The 27,746-nt window shown below is 46.4% G+C and overlaps 1 protein-coding gene across 1 annotated transcript in view; it reads left to right on the top strand.

Moving 5' to 3' along the window:
• Nucleotides 1–27,746, top strand: part of LOC117358071 (serine/arginine-rich splicing factor 12-like) — a 131,934-nt gene that overhangs the window by 43,998 nt on the left and 60,190 nt on the right. The window contains exon 3 of the mRNA XM_033939518.1: nucleotides 13,470–13,573. Coding sequence (XP_033795409.1) covers nucleotides 13,470–13,573 — 104 coding nt within the window. The remainder of the gene's footprint in view (nucleotides 1–13,469; nucleotides 13,574–27,746) is intronic.

Raw genomic sequence — 27,746 nt, 5'->3', positions numbered from 1 at the left:
GGTGGGCAGACTAGATGGGCCGTGGCCCTTATCTGCCGTCTATTTCTATGTTCTCTTTTTTTCAATTTAATTTCTGTCAGAGCTGAACATCCAAGCTTGCAAAGATAAGAAGATCCAAACGGTAACAAAGCCTTGATTGCTTTGTTGCTCAAGTTGGGATAACTGTTGCGTAAAAAATAAAAATAAAATTACTTGCTGTTAATGAGACTCACCAGAGTCCCGGGGCCAGAATTCACCCACCTAGCTAAGAAAAACATAATTTCTCCTGGTTCTCTTTCCATCTGCATGGATGAAGGGAGAAAGCAATAACACACACACACACACAAGTCACAGAGTTATAAAATTGTCAGGCCTTGGAGAGAGTCTCAGTGCAGCACAGAACTCGTTGTTTGCTTGATCAGGAGTCTCTGAACCAGTATGGTGGTTCTTTTTATTGATTCCATAAAGTTCTTATCAGTAGTACATGCGCATTTATTAGTATCACGTACGCAGACAGGAAAGATTCCCCAAATAAGGAACATCACATGAGTTCCAGTTTGTCAAGGTCCCGCATGAATGACTACTTCAAAAAAATTGCGAGCCATGGGATTGAGGGTGAAATATACATGTGGATCAAAAACTGGTTGGCAGATAGAAAGCAAAGAGTGGGGGTAAATGGACAATACTCGGACTGGAAAAGCGTCACCAGTGGAGTGCTGCAGGGTTTGGTGCTTGGGCCTGTGCTCTTCAACATATTTATAAACAACCTAGAAATTGGAATGACGAGCGAGGTGATTAAATTTGCAGATGATACGAAGTTATTCAGAGTAGTAAAGATGCAGGAGGACTGCGAAGACCTGCAACAGGACATAAACACCCTCGAGAAATGGGCTGAGACATAGCAAATGAAGTTTTAATGTGGACAAGTATAAGGTGATGCATATTGGTAACAAAAATCTTGTACACGAATACAGGATGTCTGATGCAGTACTCGGAGAGACAACCAGGATAGAGACTTGGGAGTACTGGTCAACAAGTCGATGAAGTCATCCGCGCAATGCGTGGCAGCGGTGAAAAGGGCAAACAGAATGCTTGGAATGATTAAGAAGGGGATCACGAACAGATTGGAGAAGGTAATGCCGCTGTACCGGGCCATGGTACGCTCCCACCTGGAATACTGCGTCCAGCACTAGTCGCCGTACTTGAAGAAGGACACAGTACTACTCAAAATGGTCCAGAGAAGAGTGACTAAAATGGTTAAGGGGCTGGAGGAGTTGTCATACAGTGAGAGATTAGAGAAACTGGGCCTCTTCTCCCTTGAAAAGAGGAGACTGAGAGGGGACATGATCGAAACCTTCAAGATAATGAAGGGAATAGACTTAGTAGATAAAGACAGGAGGTTGTTCACCCTCTCCAAGGTAGGAAGAACGAGAGGGCACTCTTTAAAGTTGAAAGGGGATAGATTCCATATGAACGTAAGGAAGTTCTTTTTCACCCAGAGAGTGGTGGAAAACCGGAACGCTCTTCGGAGGCTGTCGTAGGGGAAAACACCATCCAGGGATTCAAGACAAAGTTAGACAAGTTCCTATGGAACTAGAACGTACGTAGGTAGGGCTGGTCTCGGTTAGGGCGCTGGTCTTTGGCCTGGGGGCCACCGCGGAAGCAGACTGCTGGGCACGATGGACCACTGGTCTGATCCAGCAGCGGCAGTTTTTATGTTCTAAATTAAATTTTGTTAGCTTTCATTTCTGAGTTCTCAGAGCAGCCTGAATACTTAGACAGATGACTTTATGGCATGTCGTAAAATCATAGCATCTTTACGGTAGAAGTATGTGAGATGAGCCACAGTAGAAGTATGTGAGATGGTTTCTTTTACATAGACAGCTACGTTTCTGTGTCTTAGCTATAGAATCTCAAAACATACACACTATCACTGATCAGCATTGCTTACGAATATTAAAATGTAACATACCCATCAATTCCTCTCTGTTGGTCCTCCCCTTTGATTCTACAAAGAATCACAAAAAGACAGCTCATTCCAAAAATCAGGAAAGTCAGGGGACTGAGGAGTATCGAAATCTGTTGATGTCGCAACAGAAAAATGAAAGGCAGTGGAGGAGGGCAGTGCAGAGGAACAATGAGTGAAAATATAAACGAAAACACCTAATAAAATATGATACAAACACCAAACAGAGCAGATAAAATACCTTTCAGTGGAAAAGTCAAGGCATTCCAAAAATCATAAAACCAGTTAGTTCAAATCTGTAAACCATCTAAATTAGGTTTATCAAAATGTGTCTTGTTGTATCTGGTCAAGGAGACCTAAAACAATGCTACGATTACTATTAACAAAAGGGCGATACGATTTTGGGAAGAATAAAGAGTAAGCTTATCCATGGTGCCCTGTGTAAGAGTAAGTGTCTACCAAGGGACAGGGCTCCTATATCTCATACCATGATGGGGATCCATCAAAGATATAAGAGACATACACAAAGGAACAATATCTCCAAGGAGTGTTTTCCATTGGGATTTTCCCTCCCACCCCATGAAAGCAAATAGTGGGGTCCCCTGCAAGGATGGGGTGAACCAGGTGTCCTGCTGTTGAAGAGGCTCACCAGGGACGAAGGGAATGATCCTGTCCTTGAGAGATAAGTTCTTTCCAAGAAAAGAGCCTCACAGCATGAGCAAACCCGTGCGTCAAAACTGTGAGATGCGATAAGCACACAGCACATTTGGAAATATTAAAACAATCAATTACAGACGGCAGTTGGGCATGGTAAGAATTAAATTTAAGTTCACCCATTAGCTCAGTCAAGTAGGGTATAACTAGTCGCGAAGAATAAGCAAAAAAAAAAAAAAAAAAAGCAACAAAAACAAGAGTCACAATATCTGTCCGGTGGCCCATAATGGTCGCAAAACAATAGTTGAAGGAGGATCTGATTTCACAGTCAAGGATTGGAGAGATATCTCTTCAATTGCGGGATCAGCAGGTTCAAAGATGCTAAATGGATGACAATTCATGAGTCCGTTGCAGGCTGAGGTGCCGGTGCTTTTTACAATGGGAAAGATGAATCCAGGTATCACATCCTTGAATCTTCAGGGCTGCGTATCCAACTAGCAGCAATCTGTGAGGTCCCATGTATCTCAAAAATGGGGAATTCCTGGGATGGAAGTCCTTGACCACGATCCAATCCCTAGGCTCAATGTCAGCTGTATACACAGGATTCTGTGTAGCCAATTGACGTGAAACCTGTAAGTAAGGGACAGAAGAAGACAACTGATCAGACAAGTTCTGACAGTATGACAAAATATCACTGTGTAACAAGACCAGGGTTGGGAGCTTTCAGCATTTGATTAGGGGCAGTAGCAGGCCTTCCCATCAAGAACTCATATGGGGTAAAGCCACTTTGTGTCTGCTGGAGAGAATTTCAGAGCTGGAACAGGGCAAAGGGCACAACCACTGTCCAATCCTTTGTCCAATCACAAGTCATGACACAGAAGAGAATTTTTAGGGTCCCATTCATCTGCTCAACTTGGCTAGAGTTGGGTGGAGCTGCAGATAAATTCCCAGTCTTCCACCCCTTTTCCAAACTGATGACACAAATGCTGTCTGTCCCCTGATCTGAAGACAAAACAAGAGGTACCCCCACAAATGAATAAACTGAGTAACCAAACAATCACAGTGGCAGCCTAGAGGCTGCTCATGGGGTAGGCCTCAGCCCACCCTGAGAAGAGACAAATAAAAGCTAGAAGACATCGTTTCCACCCCTTTGGCTCAAGGCAAGTCTGTAAAATCCACCTGAAGAAAAAGGAAGGGTCTAAATGGATGAGGAAGAAAGGGTGAGGGGCAAGGAGCAAGAGACATACCAAGGGAAGACATTGTTGACAGACTGCCTGTGCCAAGCTGAAGGAAAATCTGGATGAAACCAGGTGGTAGAAAAATGTCAAGTCAGTGCTAAAGGAAAAAGCAAAGAGGACACAATAATAATTTGTCTTTGTACGAAAACCCATCAGGATACTTTATGCCTCCCCCTCCCCAGATAGCCAGAGGTTAACCATCTATATAGGGAAGGATCCATCAGTGCAGAGGCAACCAATTTCTGCAGATTAATCTTCAAATTCAGGGCATGAATATGGCAGAATAATAGTAAAGAATCCTGTATACAAACACAAAGAGAAAAACACAGTAAAAGATCATCAACATATTGTAGTAATGAGGATTGGACCAATTGCACACTCTGAAGGGCAAGCTTTAAGGCCTGTGAAAAATAAGCAGGACTACTAATGTAGCCTAGGTATGGAAAAGAAGGTGGAGCTGAGATCTATAATTGTAAAATGAGTTGAGGAAAAGAGCATTCTAGTCCAAATGTCATGAGGGTTGGGAAACAAAGGAAAAATAGATTCTATAATTTTATTCAAAGCTCTTAGGTCCTGAATAAATTGGTAAGACACAGTCTGCCTTTAAAAACTGACAAAATTGAAGTGTTGCATGATAAAGAGAAGGGTATCACAACCTCTTGAACCAAGAGGGTTTGAAGAACCAGATGAATGCCATATGGCTGCAGGGGACAGAAAATATTGTGGAATTTGAGGAAGAGACTGGCCAGGTTTCACTGTAATATGCACAGGAGAAATGTTCAGATGTCCTATGTCATCCCCATCAGTGGCCCACAAATCCAATGGGAGGCTCTGGAGATGTGCAGAATCCGGATGGGCTGGAGTAGGTTGATGCAAATACAACGAGCAGGTGAGGCCAGCAGGAGACCATTGCAAGGAAACATGGTGAGCAGCTAGGAAATCATGGCCCAATAGATTGACAGGAAGGATGTCACCCATGAGGAAATCAGTAGTGTAAATGTTGGCATTAAAGCAGAGAGGCAGTTGATGAAGCTTCCAGTGAAGTATGGGTTGTCCTTCGATTTCTTCACACATGGTAACAGGAGCTGTTGCGAGAAAATGATGATATCGGGGAGGCAGAGAGACCAGTTGCTAGGCAGACGAGGAGGCCACTGTATCGATCAAGAAAGTAGTGTCCCATCCAAAGAACCTTTAATTTCTCTAGAAATGGGTTGGGATGTAGACAAATATAGTTGGTCCCACTGGTCCTGTTTAAAAATCTCATGTTGGTAGTACTGGGCCATATTTGGAAAGGCCAGTGTCTAAGTAGCATTCTGGTATGGGGCCCCGCCAGTCCCTCGACGTTGAGATTGGGGGCAGTCACACTTAATATGGCCTTTGCAGACCACACCCAAAACAAACATGATGATCCTGGATGGGGCCGGCTCCTAGAGTTCCAGATGACCATCCTTCCAGAGGCGATGTAAGGCCCTGCCCACCTTTTTTGGGTGGAACCACCTCAATGACTGACAAAGTGTTGCTGGAAGGTTGATAAAGCTACAAGCTGAGAAGTTTTTCCTTCTGATGAGAAGTCTTCGCTTGCTGGGCGTCTAGGCCTGTTCCCTACTTCTTCCTTACTTTTACTTTTGTGGAGAGGGACCACTTCCGCCCTTCTCCAGTCCTCCAGTACCACTCCTGACTCTAGAGAAGCAGTGAAAAGGTCAGCTAGCAGAGGCGTCAGAACTTTCATAAGTTCCTGTGTTACCCTCGGATGTATACCATCTAGCTCCATCGTTCTGTCCGCCTTCATTTTAACTAGTTTCTCACGAACACAATCCTCTGAAAATGGATCAGGATCTACCACACCTCCAGCTCTATTTGCTTTGTTTTCTGCGGTCCCATTCCTGGTATTTCGGCTGTGAACACAGAACAGAAATATTTAAGCATTATCTTTATCAGCTTTTGCATATTCCTCCCCTTCACCTTTGAGTCTCACAATGTGCTGTTCCCCTGTTTTACCATGCTGGCTGTTTTTCTTCCATTTGCATCTTTGCCTTCCTGACTAGTTGACCAGCCTCTCTTAACTTGTCCAGATATTTTTGCCTGTTTTCCTATTTCTGCAATCTTTGTAGTTTATGAAAGCTAACCTCTGTTTCCTTACCTCATGTACATTGCATTCTCTGGAGCCTGTCAGATGTCCACTTCCATGCATACTGGACTGTCTTTTCCACCTCTCAAGTTCAGGTCTAAAAAACAATTTAGTTAAAGTGGAAATGTGGTGGGCAAAACTGAAAGGAGCGATTATAAGAGTGACAAACCTTTTTGTGAGGCAAGTAAGTAAAAGTAAGAGGAAAAGAAAGCCGAGTTGGTTCTCAAAAGTAGTAGCTGAGAAGATAAGGAATAAAAGGTTAGCTTTCATAAACTACAAAAGATCGCAGAAAGAGGAAAACAGGCAAAAATATCTAGAAAAGTTAAGAGAGGCTGGTTGTGTAGTCAGGAAATCAAAGATGCAAATGGAAGAAAAGATACCTGACACAGTAAAACTTTTAAACTAAAACTTAGTTTTATAGAAACATAGAAACAGACGGCAGATAAGGGCTACGGCCCATCCAGTCTGCCCACCCCAATAACCCTCCCCTACCTTTCTCTGTGAAGAGATCCCAAGTGACGATCCCATTTTGTCTTAAAATCAGGCATGCTGCTGGCCTCAATTACCTGTAGTGGAAGACTATTCCAGCGATCAACCACCCTTTCGGTGAAGAAGTATTTCCTGGTGTCCGTGTAGTTTCCTGCCCCTGATTTTCCACGGATGCCCTCTTGTTGCCATGGGACCTTTGAAAAAGAAGATATCCTCTTCCACCTCGATACGGCCCGTAGAGATATTTGAACGTCTCGATCATGTCTCCCCTCTCTTTGCTTTCCTCGAGTGAGTATAGCTGCAATTTATCCAGCTGTTCCTCATACGGGAGATCCTTGAGTCCCGAGACCATCCGGGTGGCCATTCGCTGGACCGACTCAAGTCTCAGCACATCTTTGCAGTAATGCAGCCTCCAGAATTGTACACAGTATTCCAGATGGGGTCTCACCATGGATCTATACAATGGCATAATGACTTCGGGCTTACGGCTGACGAAACTCCTACGTATATAACCTATGATTTGTCTAGCCTTAGATGAAGCTTTCTCCACTTGCTTGGCAGTCTTCATGTCCTCACTGATGATCACCCCTAAGTTTCGTTCTGCTACAGTCCTCGCTAGGATCTCACCATTAAGGGTGTAAGTCTTGCATGGATTTTGGCTGCCAAGGTGCATGACTTTACATTTTTTGGCATTGAAACTTAGTCCTGGACCAGTGCTCCAGTAGGAGTAGGTCGTTCACCATACTATCAGGCATTGAGTTTTCGTCAAGCACTGTGCTTTTGTCTGTTGTGTTCTTGCTTACTACATTGCATAGTTTGGCGTCATCGGCGAATAGCGTTATTTTACCTCGAAGCCCCTCAGCCAAGTCCCTTATGAAGATGTTGAACAGGATCGGGCCCAAGACTGAGCCCTGCGGCACTCCACTGATCACCTCCGTTGTTTCAGAGGGGGTGCCGTTCACCACCACCCTCTGAAGCCTACCTCCAAGCCAGTCCCCAACCCATGCTGTTAATGTGTCTCCCAGTCCTCTAGAACTCATCTTACTCAACAATCTGCGGTGTGGTACGCTATCGAATGCTTTGCTGAAGTCCAAGTATACGATGTCCAGGGACTCCCCAACATCCAGCTTCCCCGTCACCCAGCCAAAGAAGCTGATTAGGTTGGATTGGCAGGACCTCCCCTTTGTAAATCCATGTTGACAGGGATCTCGTAGATTCTCCTCGTTCAGGATTGTATCCAATTGGCGTTTGATTAGAGTTTCCATTAACTTGCTCACTATTGATGTGAGACTCACCGGCCTGTAGTTCGCAGCCTCCGTCCTGCATCCTTTTTTGTGGAGTGGAATGACATAAGCCGTTTTCCAGTCCAACGGGACTCTACCTGTACTAAGGGAGAGATTGAAGAGCGCGGATAGCAATTCCGCCAAGATGTTACTTAACTCCCTGAGTACCCTGGGGTGTAGGTTGTCTGGCCCCATCGCTTTGTTAACCTTGAGTTTAGACAGTGCTGGGTGTAAACTCGAAATTACGAAACGGGTCTACTGAGCTATCCTTTGTCTGCAGCTGAGGGCCCGATCCCGGTACCTCGCGGGTGAAGACTGAGCAGAAGTATTCATTTAAAAGTTTAGCTTTTTCAGAGTCCGATTCTACATAGTTCCTATCTGGTTTCTTAAAGCGTACTATCCCGCCTGTGTTTCTGTTTCTGTCACTAACCAAGAGGAGCTCGACTCTATTTACAATAATGTAAAACATAATACATAAACTTGACAAGATAAAGTAGAGTGAAATAGTTAATTTCCAAAATGTTTAGCAAACAAAAAAGTTTTCAGAACTTTATGGAATAAAGCAAAAGAACCTAAACTTCTTAATGTAGGCGGTAAAGCATTCCAGAATTTGGTCAATTTAAAAGCCAAAGAATAACTAAATCTCTTAAAGGTTCTGTTTTTACCACTGAGAGAGAGAAATGTAAAACAGAGAATGGTCAGGTTCTGGAATCCTGTGGATTACAGGACCGGAGGCAACATGGATTCACTAGAGGTAGGTCTTGTCAGACAAATCTGATCAATTTCTTTGACTGGGTGACCAGGGAATTGGATAGAGGGAGTGCACTAGATATGATGTATTTAGGGTTAGCAAAGCCTTTGACGGTATTCCATACAGATGTCTAATAAATAATGAGTGCCCTTGGGATGGGTCCCAAAGTGACGGGCTGAGTCAAGAACTGGTTGAGTGGAAGGCGACAGAGGGTAGTGATCCATGGAGAGCGCTCTCAGGAAAGGGATGTTTCCAGTGGTGTGCCTCAAGGTTTTAAAAATTTTTTTATAAACAATATTGCTGAAGGGTTGTCGGGTAAGATTTGCCTCTTTGCGGATAATACCAAAATCTGCAAAAGAGTAGACACACCGGATGTTGTGAATAACATGAAAAAAGACCTGGCGAAGGTTGAAGAATGGTCTGAAATTTGGTAGCTAAAATTTAATGCTAAGAAATGCAAGGTCATACATTTGAGCTGCAAAAAACGAGGGAACGGTACAGTTTAGGGAGTGAAGAACTTACGTGGGGACTTGGGTGTGATTGTATGTAATGATCTTAAGGTGGCCAAACAGGTTGAAAAGGTGACAGCGAAAGCTAGAAGGATGCTTGGTTGCTTAGGGAGAGGTATGGCCAGTAGGTATTGATACCACTGTATAAGACTTTGGTGAGAACTCATTTAGAATATTGTGTACAATTCTGGAGGTTGCACCTTCAAGAAGATATAAAAAGGATGGAGTCGGTCCAGAGGAAGGCTACTAAAATGGCATGTGATCTTCATCATAAGGCGTATGGGGACAGACTTAAAGATCTCAAGCTGTATACTTTGGAGGAAAGGCAGGATAGGGGAGATTTGATAGAGATGTTTAAATACCTACGTAATGTAAATGCGCATCTCTTTCATTTGAAAGGAAACTCTGCAATGAAGAGGGCATAGGATGAAGTTAAGAGGTGATAGGTTCCAGAGTAATCGAAAGAAATACGTTTTTACAGAAAGGGTGGTAGATGCATGGAGCAGTCTTCCAGAAGAGGTGGAGACAGGGACTGTGTCTGTATTCAAAAGGGCCTGGGATAGGCACGTGGGATCTCTCAGAGGTGATGGTTACTGTGGATGGGCCATTTGGCCTTTATCATGTTTCTATGTAATTACATTTAAAACACTACTGGCGTATTTCACTCCCACCTGTTCATCCCTTGGTAGCCTGTTTCATGAAAGGCATATTCCATATGAAACTGCCCATCAAGTCTCTGCCTGTTGCGTGAGATCATAGCCTGGTCCTGTCTACTCTTATGAAGTCTCCCTTTGAGCCTCTTCATCTTGCTCTCTCAAACTTCTCACTTGGAAAGTCATTTTCCCAATAGCCCTCACCTCTGTATGCTGAGTGAGTGAACTTCAAGCTCTTGTGTTGGACCCTTCCTACACAAGATTCTACCACAACAGAGAAGTACTTTGTACTCAATGTGTTCTCCCCACCTCCCAAAACCGCATTCCCATCCTGTTGAGACAGCACTTCATACTTTGGACTGCAGGCATGTTCTACTTAAATTACACTAAGTCTCATAGAAAGTCCTCCCAGCTCTTTGTATCTTTTCACTTTAATCGACTCAAACTTCCTTTTACCTAGAGAACTTGGCTGGTGGACTGTTTCTCCTTTGCATATACTCAGACTGGCCTGACGCTGCAACAGCCCACAGTGAAACATAGAAACATGATGACAGATAAAGGCCAAATAGCTTATCCAGCCTGCCCATCTGCAGCATACACTATCTCATCCTCTCCCTAAGGGATCACGTGTGCCAATTCCACAATTTCTTGAATTCAGACAGTCTTTGTCTCCACCACCTCTGCTGGGAGAGTATTCCACACATCTACTATCCTTTCTGTAAAAAAAAATACCTTTTTCACCTATCACCTCTTAACTTCTACCCATGCTGTTTCACTCTGACTATGGCTGCTTTGGCAGCTCATTTCTGCTCTGCATCTGTTCAGGACATCTGCAAAGTGGCTACAATGTTCTCAGTCCATACCTTCACTTCTTGCTATGGTTTATAATAAAACTCCAGAAGAGATGGTCAGTTTGGATAACTAGTTCTGCAGAATCTTTTTCTTCCTAACTGCCAACCTTCCTTTCCCTCCAACCCTCTTGGGTTTTACCAGGCTTATGTTTATATATCTGTTATCCTCATTCAAATTCATGATCCTGGCAACTTGGGAGCCCTGCATGTGAGAATATCATGCCTGCTTGTCCTCGGAGAAAGCAAAGATACTTACCTGTAGCAGCTGTTCTCCGAGGACAGCAGGCATATATTTTCACAACCTGCCCAACTCTCCTAGTAGGCTTCTTAGCTTTTTTCGGATTGATGGTCCAGCGGGTGACGTTGCGCAGGAAGGCACCGGCATACACACAGTATGAGCACTGCCTGAAGATTTAAAGGGAGTATGGCTGGACTGCTTCAACTAATAGCCAATCTGTCAATCAAATCAGGAAAGATTCTGGAAGACTGGAAGGTGGCGAATGTTACGCCGATCTTCAACAAAGATTCGAGGGGAGATCGGGAAACTACAGACCGATGAGTCTGACCTCAGTACCGGGAAAGATGGTAGAGACGCTGATAAAGGACCGCATCATTGATCACCTTGACGGATACAGGCTGACGAGGACCAATCAGCATGGTTTCAGCAAAGGCAGATCGTGTTTACTGCACTTCTTTGAGGGAGTAAACAGGCAGATAGACAAGGGCGACCTGGTCGACATTGTATATCTGGATTTTCAGAAGGCGTTTGACAAGATTCCACATGAACGACTACTTCGGAAAATTGCAAGCCATAGAATCGAGGGTGAAATACTCACGTGGATTAAAAACTGGCTGGAGCATAGGAAACAGAGAGTGGGGGTAAATGGACAATACTCGGATTGAAAGAGCTCACCAGTGGGGTGCCACAGGGCTCGGTGCTTGGACCCGTGCTCTTCAACATCTTTATAAACGATCTGGACATTAGTAACACGAGTGAGGTGATAAAATTTGCAGACGATACGAAGTTATTCAGAGTAGTGAAGACACAGGGGGATTGCGAAGATCTGCAACGTGACATAATCAAGCTTGAGAAATGGGCATTGACATGGCAAATGAGGTTCAATGTGGATAAGTATAAAGTGATGCATGTCGGTAACAAAAATCTCATGCACAAGTACAGGATGTCCGGGATGGTACTTGGAGAGACCTCCCAGGAAAGAGACTTGGGAGTTCTGATTGAAAAGTTGATGAAGCCATCCGCGCAATGTGCGGTGGCGGCGATAAGGGCGAACAGAATGCTAGGAATGATAAAGAAGGGGATCACGAACAGATCGGAGAAGGTTATCATTCCACTGTACCGGGCCATGGTGCGGCCTCACCTGGAATACTGCATCCAGCACTAGTCGCTGTACATGAAGAAGGACATGGTACTACTTGAGAGGGTCCAGAAAAGAGCGACTAAATGGTTAAAGGGCTGGAGGAGTTGCTGTACAGTGAGAGGTTGGAGAAACTGGGCCTCTTCTCCCTTGAAAAGAGGAGACTGAGAGGGGACATGATCGAAACATTCAAGATACTGAAGGGAATAGACTTAGTAGATAAAGACAGATTGTTCACCCTCTCCAAAGTAGGGAGGATGAGAGGGCACTCCCTAAAGCTGAAAGGGGATAGATTGCTTACAAACGTAAGGAAGTTCTTCTTCACCCAGAGGGTGGTAGACAACTGGAACGCTCTTCCGAAGTCTGTTATAGGGGAAAACACCCTCCAGGGATTCAAGAAAAAGTTGGGACGAGTTCCTGCTAAACTGGAACATACACAGGTGAGGCTGGACTCATTTAGAGCACTGGTCTTTGACCTAAGGGCCGCCTCGTGAGCGGACTGCTGGACAAGATGGACCACTGGTCTGAACCAGCAGCGGCAATTCTTATGTTTTTAGTACACTTACTAGTGCCCATACCAGGTTTGTAATGACATCGCCCACATTTGAGAATATGTCTGCTGTCCTCAGAGAACATCTGCTACAGGTAAGTATCTTTGCTTTGTCATATAAAAGTATATTTCATAAAAGATGATGCTTGGAAAAGAGTGGTATCAGTAGCAATTTTATAAACAATGCTACATACATACACATGGTGCAAGTTTCAACTCGTATGTGTTAGAGGTACCATTTTGTATAGTTGCTGATTGGGGAACATTCTGATTTTAATTGGCGTTTTTGCAAAGGTAGATAGATGGTTTTGCATGCCAGAGAGGCAGTCACTAGTCCTCCTTCAAGCATTTGTCCAAACAAGAAGTTAGCTGATTTTAAATTGGTTGTAAATGCCATTCGGTGAAAATGCTGCTGTTTAAACACATTTTGAAGGACTATCTCTTTGAAATATCTGCATGCTGCCATCTAAATAGGGTATACTCTTTGGCTTAATCTCTACTGTTACCTTTCTAAAATTGTCACTTTATATGTAAATGTCAATTTACATTTATAAATCCACTTCTTATATTATTTGGATTTTGCTTACAACTTTTTCAGTAGTTAGCGCAAAGTGAGTTATATTCAGGTACACTGTCCCAAAGGACTCAGAATCTAATTTTGTACTTGAGGAATGGATGGTTTAAGTGACTTGCTGAAGATCACAAGAAGCAGCTGTGGAATTTGAGCCAGGCACCCCTGATTATCAAGCATGGTACTCTAACCACTAGGCAACTCCTCCACATGTCTACTGTAAACAATGTCTGAATCTTCTAAAATTCACTCTATAATGTGCTCTTCACTGGATTTAACAAACAAGTGTTTGACTATACCCATTGTAACAGATTTGCACTGTATAAGAAAATGGTATAGTCATTTTGAAGGGGAAAAATTTTCAGTTTTATGATAATATATATTCAAAATTTTGAAAATTAGATTGTATCTCATATGATTGATTGTGTACTTTGTACAATGATATTCAAAGTCTCCTTAACAGCAAGTCATATTTGAAGATGTTCGTGATGCTGAAGATGCCCTATATAATCTGAATAGAAAGTGGTTTTTTGGCCGTCAGATTGAAATACAGTTTGCCCAGTATGACCGAAAAAGTAAGTACATTTATGAGAATTTGAGATCATTTTTAAGTGCAAAGGGAGCACCATGTTCATTTTTCCTTTTTTTTGGCATCAGCATATGCATGGTTCTTCTCAAATATGTGTGTTGGCCAGTGAAGGCAGCTACATATCATAAACTTCCAATATAAATTTGTAGAAAGAGTGATAGGATTCTTGCATTACATACTGAGTACATGAAGTGAAAAAAAACATGCTGAAGGAGAGCAAGAGGGACAAGCAGGCCTTCTATTCTCACACCTGGGTGATCGTCATCTGACAGAGCCCAGCATGGTGCTAGCTAACTAATTATTATATAGAAACTTCTAGCTGTGCCATGCTTCACGTGCACGGGTGCCTTCTCGCCTGAACAGTGGTCCCTCAGTCCTTTTTTTTAATTTATTACTGTTCTCTTCAGTCGTATGTAAAGTGGTGCCTTTCCTTTGGGTTTGCTTCTTTTGATATTTTGTTTTCTTTGTTTCTTTTTTATATACCCCCACCCAGTAGTATTTTTAACAAGTTTTTCAGTGTTTTTCAAATTTACTTTTAGTTTTGCTCATGCTAGGCCTCTCTTTTGGCTGGAGCCTCACCCTCAGAGCATGTCCCTTTTTCAGCTCACCATTGAGGTATTTAAGTTGGCCACACAATTGGTGCGGTTCATAGACAGTGGAGCGCAAGACGTCAGCGCGCTGACAATCCAGCGCAAGACAGAAGCTCCGACGGGGGGTTTGGGGTGGCAACCCCCCCACTTTATTGGTTAGTGTTCAAGCTGCTGTTGGAAGGGGGTTCGGGGGGTTGGAAACCTCCATTATAGCGAAAACGGAACTTTTTCGGATTTTTTTCGGGAAAAGTTCCATTTTCTCTATAATGTGGGGGGTTTCATCCCCCACACCCCCCCCCAACGGCAGCACAAACACTAACCAATAAAGTGAGGGGGTTGCCACCCCAAACCCCCAGTCAGAGCTCTTTAAAAATTACTTTTTCCCCTGCGCGCTTCTGTCTTCCGCTGAATTGTCGGCGCACTGGCATCTGGTGCGCGATTATCCCATCACCAATTGGTGCATCAAGTGCCTTGGATCTAATGCACAATTAGTGAATCAGGTGCCTTGGACCTGACCGTGATAATGAATATTCTTGTATGATCCCACTTTATTCTGGGACTAGTGGGCTAATTCCATCTACCCGCCAGGACTTTGTAGGAAGTCTCATATTCCAGAGACTTAAGCTCCACCCTTCTTACCTCAGCACTGTCCCCTCAGGAATCAGTTTTACTTCCTATAAATCAGGCTGTAGGAGCTTGTCTTTTCTGCTCATGTTTAAATTTGTGCTAATTCAGTATTTGTTTGCGATTTTTGTCCTCGGTTTATGGACGTTCCCTGTGGAGACAACTCTGACTGGGAGATCACAGACCTGTGGAAAAGTCTGCTTCCAGGGGGTTGGCTGCCTGTTGGTGCATCCTCTGGACATCCTGCACTTCAGATCGGGGCTCAGGAACCATTCCATTGGGAGCTAGCTCTCACAGCAGGTCATCCACTAGTGGATTGAGCGCAGGCTGCGCAGCTCCATGGAGGCAGGATTGGGGCCAGACTTCGTTTCTCCTCCAGGTGTGTGTGCGGCATGTTTTAGGGTGACAGAGGTACCAAGCCGTGAATGTCCAGCCGGTGGGGCAGCCTGAAGATTTTTAGTCCAGCTTGCCTACTTCCTTAGGCAGAGGATCTCCCTGTAAGCAGTGTTTTTCCAGTCAGCACATGTCACAGTGAGTATAGGCTGACAGCCTGAATTGGTGATTTTGGGGATCTTAGAAAGAGGGTTTTGGGAGGTTTCCCTGCATGCCTTACCCCTCCTAAAATTGCTGTTTTTGAAGACTCCTGTTTTTTTCCTGGGCTATTTTTATGTCAAATCAGTACCTGTAGCGGCCATCTTGGATTTTCCTGATTTAGAATTAGTTATTTTTAGCACTTGCAATCTTTGTTTTTGCAAGAAAACTACTCAGATGCACATCCCCAGGGCAGGATGTGGTGGATTCATTCCTTATTTGCGGTGGATAGCTGTCAGTGTGCAGCCATGTTTTATGTATGCTGCGGTCTGCAAGGGGGGGGGGTGAAATTTGTCCGGACCCTGTGCCTTCAGCCTCTGAAGGGAATCTTCCCGCTGTTTCTGCCCCGGTACCCACGAAAACAGTGTCGGGGCGAAGAATCTCGCAGCTCCTCCAAACATTCCAGAAAGGGTCAGCAGGAGCCAGCTCCTGTCCCGGAGGATGAGTTTTCCCTCAACTTTATTAATATGATTTATTACTGTTATTTGGCTAATAAATCTCTGCCTATCACCCTTCCGCAGGCATCCTTGCTGGACACACGGACCCCTGTTCCTCTGGACCAGGGTTTTGCCTCTTGCCTCCCTTCTGGGGTCCTGGTCAATATGCCGGTCAGGCCTCTGGTTGCTCCTGATAACCGTACCATGGTGGACTCTTTTAACAAGCATTTCACTTCCCCAAAGGTGGATTCCTTGGTGGCTCAGGTCACCAAACGTACTTCTCTCCCTAATGACGGGGGGGGGGGGGGTAGTGGTCCTAAAGGATGTCCAGGACTGACGGGTGGATGTCATCCTTAAGTGCCTGGTGGCCGCTGGCATAAAGGTAACGTTATCCTCTTCCTTCTTGGCCTGGGCTTACCATTCCATGCTTTGCCATGATCTTGACACTGTTGTGCTCTGGGACCTGGTCTCTGGTGCGGACTGTTTAGCTGATGCCCTGTATGACATGTTGAAGGTTTTCTCTAAGCTGTCTGCCTATTCCATCTCGGCTTGCAGGATGCTTTGGAACCGTAGGTGGCCTGGCGGTTCATCTAAGGTGACCGTGAGCCAGTTGCCCTTTAAAGGTCAACTTTTGATTGGCCAGGGGTTGGCTGACCTTATGGCCAGGGTGCAGAATCAGACTTAAGTCTTTACCTGTGAATAGGTCCTGCCCTTCCAGGGGTCCAGGGCACACTAATTTTCATCCTTTAGGTGTTATCATCCATACTCGGGACCCCCATCTGGCCAGCAGTCTTCCACTTCTGCCAGACCATGGTTCAGTGGTTCTCGGCGCCAGCCATCCATGGGGCAGTTGTCCATGGGGTGCGTCCCCTCCCACATATCGGGGGTGGTTGTCGGCTAGTATGGTTGAGTGGCAGGCCATTTTCTCCTACCATTGGGTCTTGGAGGTCCTCCGGGACAGCTACAAACAAGAGTTTCTCTGATTCCCTGGTGGACCACCCCAAAAAGGCAGCTCGGGTACAGGCTACATTCCGCAGATTACTAGATGTTGCGGCTATAGAGCAAGACTTGAGCTCTGGGAGATACTCTATATATTTCATCGTTGCAAAGAGAGACTCTGAAGATTGGAGACCGATTCTGGACCTCAAAGCGGTCAATGCGGTGCTGTGAGTGCCTCGCTTGCACATAGTGACAGTGTTCTTGGTGATCGCCTTCGTGGTTCCAGGGGAGTTTTTAACCTCCCTGGATCTGACGGAAGTGTATCTCTACATTCCAGTTTTCCCGGACCACCAGTAGTATCTGAGGTTCCATGTTCTGGAGCGGCATTTCCAATTTGCCTTTTGAGTTGGTGATGGCGCCCAGGACCATCACTAAGGTGATAGTGGTTGTGGCAGCTCATCTTTGCACCTGGGAATCTTGGTTCACCCATACCTGGATGACTGGTTAATCATAGCCCCTTGGAATCCGAGGGGTGTCAGGCTGTTCATAAGGTTGTGCAGTTGGGCTGGGTGATCAACTTCAAGAAGTGAGCCGACACAGGATTTGGCATACCTGGGAGTTTGCTTTTACAAGGAACAGAACAAAGTGTTCCTGTCAGTGTCCTGTCAGGAGAAGCATGGACAGGTTATCCGGGACCTTCATGCCTCTCCAGTCCCAATGGAACAGCAGTACCTCCAGTTTTTGAGGACCGTGGTGGCGACGATCGATGTGGTCCCTTGGGCCAGAGCCTCTTTGCGTCCACCTGCTGCAGGATGCTCTGATTTAATGCTGGAGTTTGCAACGGGACCTGTTGCATGCACCCCTGCCCTGAACAACAGAGGCATGAAACAGTCTTGCCTGGTGGCTGCGGCCTCTCTCCAGTGGTCTTCTCTGGATTTTGGAGTGGGTGATTGATGATGGATTTGAGTCTCAAAGGCTTGGGGGGGGGGCAGTGTGTATGACTGCCTCTGTTCAAGGCTGGTGGGCTCCCTCAGAGTGCAAGTGGTGGTTCAATCGCCTGGAACTTCTGGTGATTCGACTGGCTCTCCTTCACATCGAAGGTCGTCTCTGTCATTGAACAGTCCAGGTCTTCTTGGACAGTGCCGTGATAGTGGCTTATGTCAACTGTCAGGGGGACACAGAAGTGCCTCCCTGAGTGTGGAGGCTCAGCTTCTCTTCCTGTGGGCGGAGAGACACCTAATAGCACTGTCAATAGTGCACGTAGCCAGAATGGACAACGATAAGGCAGATTTTCTCAGTCGTCAGACTCTGGACACCAGAGAGTGGTCCCTATTAGAGAATGACACGGTGAAAAAATTGGTCCCCGTCACCGCCCCGTCCCCGTCTCACCATCCCCGTCACCGCCCCGTCCCCGTCTCACCATCCCCGTCACCGCCCCGTCCCCGTCTCACCATCCTCTTCACCGCCCCGTCACCGCCACTGCCACCCCATTCACCGCCCCGTCACCGCCACTGCAATCCCATTCACTTTTCTTTATTTACGTATAAAGGAAACATTCTTTAAAACTTTAAAACTTAGTTAAATATTAGTTAATAACTATACAAAAACAAAACACGCAGAGAAAAAATTAATTAATATAAATTCCCTGACTTCCCTGCACTGTCCCCCCTTGAAGGTCTGTCCCCATCCTGAAAGCCTGATGCCCCCCCCCCCCCGACGTCCGATACATCCCTCCCCCCGAAGGACCGCCGACTCCCCAACAATATCGGGCCAGGAGGGAGCCCAAATCCTCCTGGCCACGGCGACCCCCTAACCCCACCCCGCACTACATTACGGGCAGGAGGGATCCCAGGCCCTCCTGCCCTCGACGCAAACCCCCCTCCCCCCAACGACCGCCCCCCCCCAGCTTCAAAATGATGCCTGAAGTTACCTTGGGGGTTCTGAGCACTATTAATTTTAATTTATTACAGCACTCCAGAAATATTTTTCTAATTGTTTTAACTTGGAAAAGCGAACCAGGATTGTCTTAATGAAAGGCTTATGTTCTGCACTGCAGCCCTCCTGCCCTCGACGCAAACCCCCCTCCCCCCAACGACTGCCCCCCCCCAGCCGACCCGCGACCCCCCTGGCGACCCCCACGACCCCCCCACCCCCCTTCCCCGTACCTTTGGTAGTTGGCCGGACAGACGGGAGCCAAAACCGCCTGTCCGGCAGGCAGCCAACGAAGGAATGAGGCCGGATTGGCCCATCCATCCTAAAGCTCCGCCTACTGGTGGGGCCTAAGGCGCGTGGGCCAATCAGAATAGGCCCTGGAGCCTTAGGTCCCACCTGGGGGCGCGGCCTAAGGCACATGGTCGGGTTGGGCCCATGTGCCTCAGGCCGCGCCCCCAGGTGGGACCTAAGGCTCCAGGGCCTATTCTGATTGGCCCACGCGCCTTAGGCCCCACCAGTAGGCGGAGCTTTAGGATGGATGGGCCAATCCGGCCTCATTCCTTCGTTGGCTGCCTGCCGGACAGGCGGGTTTGGCTCCCGTCTGTCCGGCCAACTACCAAAGGTACGGGGAAGGGGGGTGGGGGGGTCGTGGGGGTCGCCAGGGGGGGCGCGGGTCGGCTGGGGGGGCGGTCGGAGGGTCTTGGGGGGGGCGGTCGTTGGGGGGGAGGGGGGTTTGCGTCGAGGGCAGGAGGGCCTGGGATCCCTCCTGCCCGTAATGTAGTGCGGGGTGGGGTTAGGGGATCGCCGTGGCCAGGAGGGTTTGGGCTCCCTTCTGGCCCGATATTGTCGGGAAGTCGGCGGTCCTTCGGGGTGGGGGTGCGAGTGGTCCTGCCGGGGGGGGGGGGGATGTATCGGACGTCGGGGAGTCGGCCGGGCAAGAGGGCTTGGGCTCCCTCTTGCTCCGATCGCGGGTGCGGGTGGGAGCGCGTGCGAGCGGTCGTTCGGGGTGGGGGTGCGAGCGGTCCTGCTGGGGGGGTGAATCGGGCGTCGGGCGGTAAATAGCGGTTCCTAGAAGGGGGTACATTGGCCCGCGGGGACAAACCTGTTCACCGTTTCCGCGGTCGGTGAATGGCCTTGTCCCCGTCACCGCAGCGACTGCTAGTTTTCTTCCCCGTTTTCGGCGGTGACCCGCGGCTTAAATGCGGTGGCCGCGGGTAAACCGTCACCGTGTCATTCTCTAGTCCCTATCTCATAGGGTATTCAGTTGCATAGTGGCACAATGAGGGCATCCCTTGTTCAACCTCATGGCAACTGTAGCCAACAAAAAAAGCCAATCAGTTCTTCAGTCGATGTTGTGAGGCCGGCAGTGAAGGCCTAGACACTCTGGTTCAGCCCTGGCCACGGGAAGGTCTCCCATATGTCTTCCCTCCATGGACCATGATAGGGCGTCTGTTGCGACAGATAATAGCCAAAATAGGTTCTGTATCCTTGTCACATCTGATTGGCCGAGGCGCCCGTGGTATGCCGACCTGGTTCCAACAGAATCAAGGGCTCCAGCTCCTTTGTCAACCTCGCCGCTTCATGCAGAGCCGTAGGATCCGGATTGCTTTGGCTTACAGCCTGGCTATTGAGCGCGTGGCCTTAACTGGCCAGGGGCTATTCATCGGCAGTGTTTGCCACGTTGATTTGCAACAAGAAGAAATCCTAAGTGGCTGCCTATGCAAAGGGTTGGAGATGTTATCAGGTGTGGTGCATCCTGAGACAGGTAGACTAAATAAACCTTAGGCTTATATACCGCATCTTCTCTATAACAGTAGAGCTCGGCACGGTTTACAAGAAATTAGAAAAGAAAACAGATACAATATGGAATTGGAATAGTATGGAGAGGAGCGGAATTTATAACTTTGAAAATAGCCAAGTTTTCATATGTTTTCAAAATGGTTGGAAAGAGCCCAGATCACGCAGTTGAATAGGAAAATTATTCCACAACTCAGTAATTTTGAAAAGTAGAGACTTCCCTAATTTGCCAGTGTAGATCATGCCTTTTGACATAGGAAAGGACAATTTAAATTTTTGAGTAGATCTGGTAATGTCAGATCTTTACAGAATTCCAAGACAGTGGAATTAGAGGAAGGATGCCTTGCAAGATCTTAAATGTTAAGCAGGCACATTTAAAATAAACCCTGGAAATTGTTGGAAGCCAATGAAGTTTTTGCAGAAGCAGAGAGACATAATCAAATTTACTTTTTGCAAAGATCAGCCTAGCCACAGTATTCTGGATCAGTTGAAGTCTTTGAAAGCTTTTCTTGGTCAAGCTTAAATAGACTGAATTACAATAATCCAGCTGCAAAAGGATGATTGATTGAACAAGAACAGCAAAATGTTGTTGATGGAAACAAGATCTCACTTTCCTCAACATATGGAGACTAAAAAACCATTTTTTTTGCCAGAGAATTAAGGTGGTCATTGAATGAAAGTGTTGAATCTATGATGATACCCAGAACTTTGCTTGATAATTCAATCTGCAGTGAGGATCCTGAAGGCAACAGAATGGATGAAGGTAGCTGCTCTGATTTTGGGGCCAAGCCAAGATTAGAGAAACTGGGCCTCTTGTCCCTTGAACAGAGGAGATTGAGAGGGGACATGATCGAAACATTCAAGGTACTTAAGGAGATAGACTTAGTAGATAAGGACAGGTTGTTCACCCTCTCCAAGGTAGGGAGAACGAGAGGGCACTCTCTAAAGTTGAAAGGGGATAGATTCCGTACGAACGTAAGGAAGTTCTTCTTCACCCAGAGAGTGGTAGAAAACTGGAACGCTCTTTCGGAGTCTGTCATAGGGAAAAATACCCTCCAGGGATTCAAGACTAAGTTAGACAAGTTCCTGGTGAATAAGAGCATACGCTGGTAGGGCTAGTCTCAGTTAGAGCGCTGGTTTTTGACCAGAGGGCCGCCGCATGAGTGGACTGCTGGGCATGATGGACCCAGCAGCAGCAATTCTTATGTTCTTTGTTTTGGACTTGTTCAGTTTCATTTGAACAGTAAGGGCCCAAGACTGAAGTTTTGTTATAATTTCTATGATATTCCCAGCGAGTTTAGTGAGATTCGAGTCTATCTCAAGGAGAACAAAGATGTTATCTGCATACGTAAATAGTTTTTCACAGGGGAATAAATGGAAAAACTTCAAAGTAGTCATGTAGATGTTGAAAAGAATAGGTGATAAAGGTGATCCCTGCGGGACTCCGCATAATGGTTTCCAAGAGGATGACATGATGCCATTCATATTAATAGTATATGAACGAGATTGTAAGAATTTTGAAAACCAGTCTAAGACTGGAATCAATACCTATCTCAGAAAGTTGGTAAATCAAAATATCATGGTGAACAACATTGAAGGCCGCCGATAGATCAAATTGTAGCAAAATTGCAAACTTATTGCGCAATTGCAATTGTTGAACCTGATTAATGAAATCAGTAGGGATTCTGTACTGAGATTAGGTCTGAATCCATGTTGGCACGATAAAAGAATGGAAAATCCATGTGTTCTGTTATTTCCTTGTGTGCTGGAATTTCTTCAAGACAGCCTGATGAAAGGCCTGGCAGTGGCTTTTTTCTATATTTTTCTATTTTCTCTTTTGTCAGTTAAAAAAAAAGACTTTTTTTCTCTCTTTCCTCATGGGCTTCATCCTTCGAGTGCTTGTTTTTCTCAGCAATTGAGTTTAATCTTGCTGATGCAATCTTCCAGTCCATATCTAGACCGTTAACGGGTTTTAAAAAGTACTGCAGGTGTCGGAGGCCTATTTCCCTCACCGACCTGCATAGTTGACGCTTGCAGTGTCTTAGGCCTGAACACCAGATGGAAACCTGTGCCTGATGTTCCACCTTGCAGTAGCGCATGATTAAAAGTTGTAGACATCAGCAGGAGAAATTGTTTGGGGCTGCCATGGACATCGACAAGACTTCGCAACCATCGACATTGAAGACTCCTGCATTGACATCGGTATCGGGAGATCTTGCATCATTGGGTAAGCCAGCTAAGAAGCCACCAGCTTCTCAACCAGCATTACAGATCGTATCAGCATCGAGTCCCTTGATGCAGACCAAGAAGCAATGCCCACCATTAAGGCTTGTCTCTCCTTCGAGGTGTGCATACTTATCAAAGTCACCCTCTCCGAGTTAAGCCACTGCATTGATGGTACCGACAGATAAGCCACAGGTACCAGTGCTTTCTTTTTGGGAAAAAACTTGATTAGTTTTTCCAAAGGGAGCTGGATGATCATTTTAAACTTTATGCACCAGCATCAACTCCCTCGGTACCGACCTGGTCTGAGCATACTTCCACGAGGCTCCAGGGTGCCTGCTGTCATCTCTCCTGCAGAGCTTCTTTATGGATCTTCATCCACTCACCATCGATCCTCTTGATACTCCTCGACATCAATTATTGCATCGACGGTCAAGTTCTCCGTTGATGCATTGATTCACTTCATTGAGACATCGACCTTCTTCTTCCACTTGATGTTCGAAGTTGAAAAAGCACCAGTCTATATCACGAACTTCCAAACGAGAGAGCTTATCCCAGGACAAGCAGGCAGCATATTCTCACATGTGGGTGACGTCACCGACGGAGCCCCGGTACGGACACTTCAAAAGTGCATCGCCACTTTAAGAGTTGAGAAAGTTTGCTTTAGCCCGCACTGTGCATGCACAAGTGTCTTCCTGCCCGACGTAGGTGCGTGGTCCCTCAGTTTTTTAGTTTCTACGGAGCTAAGAAGTCGCAATTCAACAGCTGTTGTCTCTTTTTTTGCCTTCCCACTCTCGCTGTTTTGACTTTTCTAGTCATTTTCTTCTTCATTTCTTTTTTTCCTTTACATTCTAATAAAAGCTTTTATTCAAAAAATTTACTTTATTTTTCCGTCTATGGCTTTTGGCCCGGCGGGGCCTTCTGGCTACCTCAGCCATCAATTTCAATTTAGCTGAGACTGTATTCCCATACATTCATGTCATGCCTGCTGCTGGGATTAAAAAGTATGGTTGCTGTGCTTGCGCTATTTCCCTAATGGACCCTCACAGTTGGTGCCTCCAGTGTTTGGGTCCCGAGCACTGTGTCCAGACGTGCAAACGCTGTTCTTCCCTGCAGAAATGGACTATAAAAAATAGACTTTTGCAGCAGCAGAAACTTTTCGGTGTCGGCATTGAAGAGGAGTCTTCATCGACATTGCCTGCATCGAAGGCTCCAGCACTGAAGACGACACCAAAGCCATTGATACCGGCAGAGGCACCAACACTAACCCCTGTGTTACAATATACCAACCCTTTAGGTAAGCCAACTAAGAAGCCTTCCCCTTCCCCATCTGGGACGCAGGCCATAAAGGCATCGAGTCTAGTCATGCTGACCTTGCGCAAATCCTGAAAGTGCCTAATTCCCTTATCAAGGAGTGCCTCTACATCAGCATATTTCTCACCGGAGCGGGTTGCTGCACATTCAGTGCCGGCATCAATGAAGCAAAAGATTGATGCTTTGCTTCACGAGGAGCTCAGAGAATATTTCCAAATATTGATTCCAATGATGACTCATCCGGTGCCAGTCCAGCCTGAGCATGCAACCAGGAGCATGGACACCATTGACACAGCATTGATGCATTGTAAAGAAGCTTCACAGGTATCTACTCTGCTGCTTTCGACCCCCGAAGCATCGGTCTTCTCGGCACTGATCTCAGTCTGCGCAGAGGCACACATCCTTGTCCAGGCACATCATCTCCTGGCGCTGATGTCAGCGTATGTAGCTGGACAGCGTTCAAGCAGACTTCCTTGGCTGTCAGAGTCTATCCTGGAGAGTGATTCCCTGTCACTTCAGGTGGTTTAGGTGATCGTCAGGTACTGGGGCAGCCCAGCCTCCACCTCATGGCCATGGCATGGAACAAGAAAGTGCCCCGCTTCTTCTGGCTTCGAAGACCATAGTATGCAGATCTGATGCAGCTGTGGGCAGGACACAGTCTGCGTCTGAGCATTTCTCCAGATCATCTTATTCAGGGCCCGGTTGCCATGGAAGATCCGGATCACTTTGCACTTAACGGCTTGATTCTTGAGCGTATGACTTTAGACTGTTAAGGCTATTCAGAACTTGTGATCGACGCTCTTCTCAGAGCTATGTAGTCGTTCATGGTGTCAGCCTGCGCTATGGCTTGGGACAACCTGCCACCATTGTTGTGACCAGGACCAGGTGGACCCTTATTCGGCTCCAGTGTAGCAGGTCATTTCTTCCTTTTCTCCAGGCAAGTTTAGCTAAAGGCCTAGCGGTGGTGTCTCTGCTTGTCCTGTTGGCTGGTCTGTCCTGTTTTCCATCTTGGGATAGTTGGTTCTATTTAGCGTCGCATCTGGATGTTGCTTGTCTTTTGCACGGGGCTCTTCAGGTCTGGCTGCCCACCAGTCAAGCATCCGTTCCTGGTCTGGGCCCTTATGTAGCATGGTCAAGCCTTGCCTGGGCCTCTTTTGAACATCTTTGGGATGCTTCTCTCCTGGATTTAGCGCTCAAAACTTGTTTGTTTGCTTTTCTGTTTGCCATCGCATCTGACTGCAGGCGTTGTCTTGTTGAGACTCTTTTCTCTGATTTTGGAGACAGGGGTTTCTCTACAGACTGTGCCTTCCTTTTTGCAAAAGGTGGTTTTGGCTTTTCAGATCGATCAGTAAGGGTATTTGCCTGTTTCTCAGCCGACGGGTTCCCAAACATCAAAATCGTCTACTGAAAAATTTGGACGTGTGTAGAGTGCTTCTGTATTAGCTGGAGGTTCCTTACGGGGTTTGCCATTCTGGCCATCTGTTTGTGCTCTTTCGCTTCAGCAGGATGCTCCCACTTCTGAGGCCATGATTTTCAGGTAGATCTGTAGAGCCATATTGTCAGCCTACATCCTTCCAGGGCACCTTCCCCCTGTTTCGGTTCAGGTGCATTCTACCAGGAGTGTGATTTCTTTGTGGGCTGAAGCTAGTAATATCTCTCCTGATGAGATTTGCAGAGCGATGACGTGGTCATCTCTTCACACGTTTGCCAAGTTCTACTGAGTGAATGTTGCTGACATACAGGACTTGGCTTTTGGGTCCTCAGTCTTTTCAGATGGCACAGCAAGCCCACCCTGGCTATTTGGTGGACTGCTTTTATACATCCCTATGGTCTAGAATGTCTCACCTATTGCACTGGAAAAGGAGATTATGTACTTACCTTGGTAAGATCTTTTCCGGTAGATAGGTGAGACATTCTAGACCCCCCCCCTGTCCTTGCTGTGCCTGCTTTCTGATTTCAGTGTCGCATTTCAGTCTCCTTACACGTTATCAGTCTGTTTCATTGTCACCTCTAGTGGCGGATCCAGGTGCTGTTTAGTTGTTTTGAGCAGAACATTGGTTTAGCCTGTCATTACAAGTGCCTCTACTTCACAGATAGGAATGTCTCTCTTTGCTTGGGTACTGACTGCTGGGAGGAGTTAAGTTAGCCTGTGTAGTACTCTAGAGGTGGAGTGAAAAAGCTGGTATGGATTTCTTCTGCAGTCCATGCGGGTAAATGGAATTAACCCTATGGTCTAGAATGTCTCACCTATCTACTGGAAAAGATCTTATCAGGGTAAGTACATAATCTCCTTTTACGGTAAGTGTGCTGTATGGGCCCTTCTTCCCTAAGGGACTCTTTAGCAGCTCATTTGGATGTCGTCCGTTTTCTGCGGGGGTGCTCTGTGGATTTGGCCTCTGCTGCACTTTCCATGTCTGACTTGGAATCTCAACCGGGTTCTCCGCTCTCTGCTCATCTGCCTTATGAGCCTCTGGAACATGTTTCCCTCATGGATCTTATGATCAAGACTGTATTTTTGGTGGCAATTACCTTCACCCGCTTCAGGCTCTTTCCTGCCAGGATCCCTTTCTGCACATTATGGATTCCGGTGTGATGCTGCACACCGTTCCTTCTTTTCTTTCCACATGAATCAGGAAGTCCAGCTTCCTGCTTTTGCTTCTTCCATCTTGAGGGAGCAAAACCTGGTATTGCAGTCCTTGGACATGCGCAAGATCTTGTTGTGGTACCTGGAGGTTACGAACAATTTTCCCTCTTTGACCATCTTTTTGTTCTGATGGGTCCTGCCCGTAAGGGCAGGCCAGCTTCCAAGGCCACCATTTCCTGAACTTTATACTGTATGGCCATTTCCGCAGTTTATATTGTGGCCGGAAGGAAGCCCCTCCTCGTGGTGAGAGCTCATTCTACCAGAGGTATCTCGTCCTCTTGGACAGAATCATTAGCAAACTCTTTGGAGGAGATTTGCAGGGCCGCTACCTGGTCCTCTTTTCATACATTCACCAAGTTTTACATGATCGTTGTGGCCAAGCAGGATTCTGCTTTTGGTGCCTCTGTTTTGGCAGTAGGCTCATCAGTTCCACCCTGATTCTCCAGGACTGCTCTATTTACATAGAAACATAGAAGATGTTGGCAGAAAAGGGCTACAGCCCATCAAGTCTGCCCACTCTGCTTACCCACCCCCTGTCTATGCCCTAATGACCCAATTTCCTTATCTTGACCCTCGTAGGGATCCCACATGGGTATCCCATTTATTCTTAAAGTCTGGCACGCTGTCTGCCTCGATCACCTGCACTGGAAGCTTGTTCCAATGATCAACCACTCTCTCTGTGAAGAAATACTTTCTGGTGTCGCCATGAAATTTTCCGCCCCTGAGTTTGAGCGGGTGCCCTCTTGTGGCCGAGGGTCCCTTGAGAAAGAAAATATCATCTTCCACTTCGAGGTACTTAAATGTTTCGATCATGTCTCCCCTCTCCCTACGTTCCTCGAGAGTATAGAGCTGCAATTTGTTCAGTCTCTCTTCGTACGAGAGACCCTTGAGCCCCGAGATCATCCTGGTGGCCGTCCGCTGAACCGATTCAATTCTGCGCACATCTTTACTGTAATGTGGCCTCCAGAATTGCACACAGTACTCCAGATGAGGTCTCACCATGGCCCTGTACAACGGCATTATGACTTCAGGCTTTCGGCTGACGAAACCTCTATTGATACAACCCAA

Source organism: Geotrypetes seraphini, chromosome 3 (genome assembly GCF_902459505.1).
Source record: "Geotrypetes seraphini chromosome 3, aGeoSer1.1, whole genome shotgun sequence".
NCBI lineage: Eukaryota > Metazoa > Chordata > Amphibia > Gymnophiona > Dermophiidae > Geotrypetes > Geotrypetes seraphini.
This window is presented reverse-complemented; position numbering and strand designations above follow the sequence as displayed.